This window comes from Momordica charantia, assembly GCF_013281855.1.
Source record: "Momordica charantia cultivar OHB3-1 chromosome 1 unlocalized genomic scaffold, Mcharantia_2.0 BLBB01000001.1, whole genome shotgun sequence".
Lineage (NCBI taxonomy): Eukaryota > Viridiplantae > Streptophyta > Magnoliopsida > Cucurbitales > Cucurbitaceae > Momordica > Momordica charantia.
The window spans coordinates 18785921-18793462 of record NW_028275157.1 but is presented as its reverse complement, the minus strand read 5'-3'; the positions used below and the strand labels follow the sequence as shown (position 1 = coordinate 18793462).

Below are 7542 nucleotides of genomic sequence, written 5' to 3'. Positions count from 1 at the left end.
GTGGTGGTGGGGTCACGTGGCTATGCTTCAATCTTATATTGTTCATGCAACCACACGCCACCCGGCTGTGCCCCAAATAGTGACAGATAAGACCCATCGTCAAACCTTTGTAACATCCCCCCCATTGCCCGTATTAACCACTCTCTCAATCTCATCTCATCTTCTCATTTAATTTGTTTGAAAAGAATAAAGATGGTGTTTTTTTTGTTGTTGGGGAATTTGGGCATTATTGGGTCTAACCAGATTCTGATTTGGCAATCGAGTTCTATATATCTTTACAACTCAAAAGTTTGACCAGCTTGATCCCTTCTCCAACGGTTGAATCTTCTTTAATGTTGGATGAATCTTTGTTAAGTTAAATCAATAATGCCTCCTTTTTGTAAGGAAAAATATAGCACCAAGAATGGGGAGATTTTTGAGCTTTTTTTTGGGGGGGTGGGGGTTGGATTCTCTCTTTTTCATGTGTGTGGCCGGGGGATTTATACGAGTGATTTTTCCCCCTTTTAAATTTAAATGTGATGTGAAAAAGAAAATTTTGTTTGGAAGAAGAGAAAAAAGAGGGATAAATTTGTGCTAACCTGTCTGTGTAGTGTAATCTCGAGTGTATTTTGGTACTACTAGCTTTGTCTGTTCCCAACTTTCAACTCTCTCTTCTCTCTCTCTCTCTGCAATTATTTTTCCCGTCTCCAAAGATCAACCCTTTAAAAATCAGTTCCTTCTCCACAGTACAAAACCCAACCCCAAGATGCGCCTCTGTCTCCGTCTCTTCCATCTTCTTCAAGCTTCCCTTCTTTCCTTCTCCTCTTGCCCATCTTCTTTATGAACTAATGCTTACAAGAGATTTTGTAGATTGGTGCTCTTCTCCAAAATGGACTTTGGGGTAGTGGGCTTGGATAGTTTTGTGGATTCTAGCGATGCCCCTTCTCCTCACCCTGCTGCAGACCCTGAAACTAAGCTAAAAAATCTTGGATCTGTTTTCTCTAAGCAGGATAGATCTGGGTTTGTCGACGATGACTGGAGGAACTCCAAGATTCCCAAAACCGAAGCTGTCTCAGCTTCAAAGACAATGCCGCTACATCAAGGCTTCCCTTTACTGAGATCTAATACTTTGCTCTCCAGTGATGGGCGCCAGAAGGAGCACATGCTCAGCTTCTCTTCAGTCAAATCTGAGACTTCCTTGCCATCTAAAGACTCTGACCTGGTTCCAAGAAATGCCCAAGCCTCCATTTTCCATTACCATCAACAGAAACCTTCAGTCTACTCCAGAAATACTGGTAAACAATAGCCTCTACTTCTGTGAGTTTCATTAAGTTTTCTGTTCTTTTGTTTCCCCATTTCTTGAGGTCTAGTGACTCTAGTCCAGTGGATTGCCATTGTCTTTTTATCGATAATTTTACATTATGAGACGTGCTTCAATCTTAGGGAAAGGTTCAGTTGCATCTGTGTGAGAGAAGGTGGAGTTTGTTCCCAAATTTCATTTTCAGACTTGGTTGAATAAAAACTCTAGCTTCCCTGATTCGTTTCTGGGATCGGTTTGGTTTTGGTGAAAGTTTTAAGCTCTTAGACTAGAAACTAAAAGGAAAAACCAAGAGGGTCCACAGTAATTACGAAACTTCCATTGTTTTAAATAGAAACATAAGCAGTGAGTTGAAGGTTTTCTTGGTGTGCAGGATGTGTTTCTGGAAGCTATAGTGGTAGCATGCATGGGCCTGTAGCTGGGATCAGAGGACCATTTACACCATCTCAATGGATCGAGCTTGAACATCAGGCATTGATCTTCAAATACCTCTCTTCAAATGTGCCTGTACCTTCTAATTTGCTCATTCCCCTCAAGAAATCGCTCTATCCCTATGGCTTGACTAGCTCTTCTGCTGGATCCTTGCCTCCAAATACAAGTAATAGTTTGTTCTTTTTGTTTAACATGTAAATGAATCTGTGTGTTTATTTTCAGAACTCTGCTCTTTGTCTTTGTCTTATTATTTATTGCATTTGGGGTTGGGGCAGGTGATCTGTTCATATGCATATGCCTGCATTCTCAAAAAATGGAAGATCTGAAAAATTTTCCGGCCATTTTCAAAAAGTAATGTGTACCGGTCATGATTAAATATTCCATAAACGAGAAAAATCTGAAGTTCTGTTGTGTTTTTATCCGTCATCACATGTGTTCAAGTATTATTGCTATAGAATATATGCTGGTTTTGGGGCACAATATATATGCATCATGCTTTTCCCTTTATCTGAGTTGTCTTTTGTCTTTCTTTATCTCTCTCATTCTCCGTTTCTCTGGTGTCTTTCTTTGTCAATGTACTGTAGGGTGGGGTTCTTTCCATTTGGGTTTCTCCGGCAACACTGATCCTGAGCCGGGAAGGTGTCGTCGAACCGATGGAAAGAAATGGCGGTGCTCTAGAGATGCCGTTGCCGATCAGAAGTATTGTGAAAGGCACATAAATAGGGGCCGCCATCGTTCAAGAAAGCCTGTGGAAGGCCAGACTGGCCACTCCGCCCCTGGGACCACTAATCCAACAGCCATGGTGGCGACGATGACGTTGTCACCGGTGATGCCCAGCGGCGGTGCATCCAACAACCACCCTATCATTCAACACCAGCTCAAGAGCTTGCATCCTGGTGCTGCTTCCAATCCAGCCGACGCCCCCGTCAATAGGTAACCTTTTTTCACTCCACACAAGAGAAGAGAAGAGAAGAGAAGTGAAGAGCCTTCATTTCTCTGTCTTGATCTTTGAGTAAAAACGAACTTACATACATGAACTTGAACAACAAAGATGAGAGAATTCAAACTCTTAACTCTCTTTTCCTCTACTTTAAGGTAGATGGTAGACCCCATGGTTTCATCTTTGCTTTAATGAAAGTGACTTGTCAACTTAGTTGAGACTTAGGATTCCTTTTCCAGGAAGATATCATCATATTGCTATCATTTTCAGTTGCTTTGAATGCAATAGTTGGGTTAAAGTGATTCATGGGTTAAAATGGTATCCCCATTACATTATAATGGGCCTCTGGCTATCATCAATTCAGTTCTGTATGCTTTCTTTTGTGTAACTTTCAATTTACCTTTTGTTCCCTCTGTATTTACCTTTCTTTAGGTTGATAAACAAAGAGACTGTGTGTAGCAGAGTCCAAGAGCCTGGGGGCCTCTCAAGGATGTCTTCCACCGTCAACCTCATATCATCTAATGATAAGTCTGGTGTAAAACAGGAGATTTCATTAGGAGAATCCACTCAATCTGAATTTGGACTTGTTTCCACTGATTCCCTCCTGAATCCTTCTCAGAGGGGCTCTTATGCCAATCCCAAAAACTATGACTCCTTCCTAATCTTCAATGACCAGGAAACCCAAGACCAAGACCAACATCCACTTCGACAGTTCTTCGAAGACTGGCCCAAGGACCAGTCGAGTCGTTCGGTCATGACTTGGCCTGAAGAATTTAAGTCAGATTGGACACAGCTCTCCATGTCAATACCAATGTCTGATTTCTCCTCATCGTCATCCTCACCGACGCATGAGAAGCTGGCTCAATCCCCACTCAGGCTGTCTAGGGAGCTTGAGCCAATCCAGATGAATTTGGGGGTAAGCAGGAACGATGGAGAGCTAGTTCAAAAGCAAAGTAACCAGATAGCAATGTCTTGGGGAAGTTCAATGGGGGGTCCTTTGGGAGAGGCATTGACCAATGGCAGTAGCTGTGTGAAGGCAAGCAAAGTGCCACCATCACTAAACCTCCTGGGCGAAGGATGGGATGGCAGTCAGCTGGGATCGTCGCCTACTGGCGTGTTGCAGAAGGCGACATTTTGCTCCCTTTCGAATAGCAGTTGAGAAGAAGCAGCAGCTCGAAGGGGGACGAGCAGGCTGAGAAGAAGAAGAAGAAAGCCAATGTTGCTGCTGGTTCATCAAGCTCCTTTCTTCCTTTTCTGTGGTCAGGAGCTCTCATCAGTATTCATGAAGAAGGAATGGAAACAAAAAAACGACGAAGAGAGAAAAAATGGGGGAAGTCTGGTGGAATATGTGATTGATTCAGAAGTTGGGACCTTTTTTAATTTGTTCCATTTTCCAGCTCAGTGTAATCTTTTTTTTTTTTTTCTTTTCTCCAACTTATTTGTTTGTTTGTTTGGTTTTCAAAAAGTATTGACTTGGAGTTGATTATAATTCGAACAGGGGGCATTCACTATTTTTTCTTCCCCTTGATGTGGATTTGTTGTTAATCTACAGTTTTGTGAATTCGAATGAAAATTCCCAATCCATATCAAGTATCCAGTATCCATCATTCTTCTTCTGCTTGTGCTTGCCTGTGACAGTACAAAAATCAATCTCCCACAGTAGAATTAGAATCCAAGCTGGTGACTGTGTTGTATACTACAAAATGTTTACTGTGCAATGAAGAGAAGGCAATGTTGAAAGTTGAGATTATTTGTGATTGGAAAGTTGAGTTTTGAGTTGCAGACAGGAGACACTTCTGTGGGCTGCCAACCAGGCAGATTTCATCCTTATGGGCCATGGCCCCATCAGTTAGTTCACCAACCAGGGCCCACTCGAAGACTTTATCAGGATTAGGCCCATACTTCCCCCTTTTTTCTTTCAAAATTCAATCATATATACATATCAAGCTTCTATTTTAATATAATACTTTCAATTCTTATTTTTATCTCAGTTTGGATTTCATTAACATTTTTTAAAGAGAAAAGACAATTGTTAATAAAAATAAAAAGAAAAAGAAAAAAGCAAGCTAACATAATTTTAGAAGACAACAAATGAAAAACAAATTTATATACTAACCTTATTGAAGACAATATAAATAAAAATTTAATTAATTAGCAAATAAGTAAATAAAATGGATTAGTTTGAAGACTGAAGAATGCTCATCAACCTCGTTACTATTTCAAAAACTACTAAAGTTTGTGCAAACAATAAATAAAATAGATTAGTTTCAAGAATGAAACATCATAGAGAGAAGTGCTCATTCCTAAAAAACATAACAATAATCCCAAATAATTAAATAATTAAACACGCTTGGTGGAGGCCCTTCTATTTTGAGATAGCAATTTGGCGAATCTGACCAAGGCTCGTGCAACCCATGTGCACCCCATTCTTCACTTCCTTGATAGGCTTATCCAACAACCCTTCGCGGATTTCTACGAGCCGCCGAAGGTTTTGATCTGTGGCAATGTCCAATGATGCTATGGTGCCATTGAGCGTGTCTTCTTGAATGCGAAGATAATAGGGTTTAATCGGAACAGTGTCCAATGAACAATGGAATAGCTTGTCCCACGTTGTCGAACTACTGTCATACAACTTTTCCATTAGAGGAGTTGAAGAGCACAACGAGCCGAGTATGTTCCACATGAAATCCTTTGTAATGTTGTATGTGCTTTTTAAAGAGCCGATACCGAAGGATATAACAAGACTTCTTTTTTTAAACATGGAGGAACGCTTGATCTCAGATGTCCCAAAAATGATCTGTAATTAAATTAGAACTTGTCAAGAAATCATAATGATCAACTACTAATAAATGAAAAATAGAAGAAAAGGAAAAAAGAGTATTTAATTACCGGAGCAATCCCCCATCAATAAGATTAAACTCCCTCACACTCTGTTGGGCAGGGTCAAAAGTTTGGAAATAATGGTAAGGGAGATAAGTGGGCATTGCTGGAGATGCAGATGTAGGAAAGTTTAGCATCTAGGGATGGGTCTGTCTGGACCTGTAAATGAAAAAGAAAACACCCATTAGGTTTAATTAAAATCACAAGAAATTACAGGACAAATTTCAATCACACAACTAGCCTCTGAATGAGAAAATAAAATGGGACCTTCGATCTTGATGTCGTAAATCGGTATTATAACAGTCGTGAGCGTCTGATTTAATTTAGTGTCTCCAAGGAGGTATCGTAGATAGTGGTCGATGTACTTCGTGCACATCAAATAATAGCCATCTACCATAGAAAAGAAACATAAAATTAAACCCAAAAGAAAAAAAATAAGAAAAAGAGAAACCTTTAAACCAAGATTGCTCACTAAACTCATGCGGCAATCAAATATAAAATCATACCATTCGCAATAAATAGTGCCTAAAATGGGGACTAAAACTCGAGAGGATAGAAAATTCTAAAAAGATTTTTGATTTACACCTACTTATATACCAGATACAACAAATAGGAAATCATTCAATTTAAAAATTTTAAGCGGATAAATTTAATTACATCTTTAATCTTAACGAAACTAAAAAAAAATGGAAACCGATGGATTAGGGATGGAAAAGTGTGAAAGGAAGTTTGGAAGTTACCTTTTGTAGGGGAATATTCGAGGATAGTGGTGGAGGAAGAAGGCTTTTAATTCTTCCGCTGAGAACAATGGGCGGTCCTTCTTATCCGCTGCCGGTGCCGTTAACATAGCCGCCAATAAACCGCGGCTACTGGCTCCAAGTATTACATCAAAATACTCTACTATTCTGGCATCATCCCCGTCCAGTTTCTTCGTTCCATAAGAAAAAAAAACATGTACAATTTAATTTTTTATTTAAATTAATATTTATTATGAAACCTATACACTATTTATATGTTTTATTTTATTTGATCGAGAATATTCCCTAGTACATAAATATGTTTAGAGCCCTTGTGAGCAAAGTCTGGCCTTTTAAAAAGAAATCTAAACTAATGGTAATTGTTTTGATGCTCCTATTGAGACCTCTTCTAGAAAGCCATGGCTAAGGTACCAAGGATCTCTAAAACAGGATATTGAACCTGTGATTGGAAAGTCACAGATCTTGAGTCGTTTCAAAATCTGGCATTTACCATTTCCCAAAATCATTAACGGCTGTCTTAATTTTAAATGCCCCATCAGATCCAAAAAATTAGGACGTTACAAAACGAAATGTTAAGGACAGCATTAATCCTCCGGTAATCACTAACATGTCGACATTTTCATGGCCGACATGTCCATGTATTCATGAGTTCGACATCGTAAATCGACATTTCCACCCTGATTTAAAAAAAATAGACAAAATATTTAGAAATATGAAAATGTTTATTGCGTTAATATAAATATTTTTTACGATTTCCTAATTTTTTCAATTTTTATATAAATATCTATCGACATCGACATTTCTATCCAACATTTAAAACCTTAATCATTCCTAAAATGTGACTTTTGACACCGCTTGTACTTCGTCCACGGCGTTTGGTATTTTTCTCGGTGATTCGCAAGGGGGAATTATAGCAGAGCATCCCCCGTTTATCTTGCTTTTTCTCTTCCACTAATTGTTGGTACAAAGATTTTCTTACGTGGCTTTTGTACGTCGTTAAGGGTGATTTTCCTTTGAATTCAGTGGCATCTTTGCTTAATTAATGAAATTCTTTCTTAAAAAAAAACAAGCTATGATTTATTTTATTTATAATTTTCATTTTAATATCAGATACTTGCTCGTCAAATACACAGCATTACACTTGACAGTGAAAAATAGCTTCATAATATTTTCTGAACTAAATATATTAAATGATTCATAATCTTTAAAAATTCTCAATTCTATTATTAAAAAAT

General features: G+C 38.6%; 1 protein-coding gene across 1 annotated transcript; it reads left to right on the top strand.

Annotated features, from left to right (window-relative positions):
- The first annotated feature begins 615 nt into the window (after positions 1-615).
- LOC111005692 (growth-regulating factor 1) lies at positions 616-4262 on the top strand. The gene is made up of 4 exons (XM_022277294.2): positions 616-1274; positions 1671-1895; positions 2314-2662; positions 3102-4262. Exons 1-4 carry the CDS (start codon positions 869-871, stop codon positions 3826-3828), a joined length of 1707 nt encoding a protein of 568 aa, XP_022132986.1. The 5' UTR covers positions 616-868; the 3' UTR covers positions 3829-4262.
- The last annotated feature ends 3280 nt before the right edge of the window (positions 4263-7542 follow it).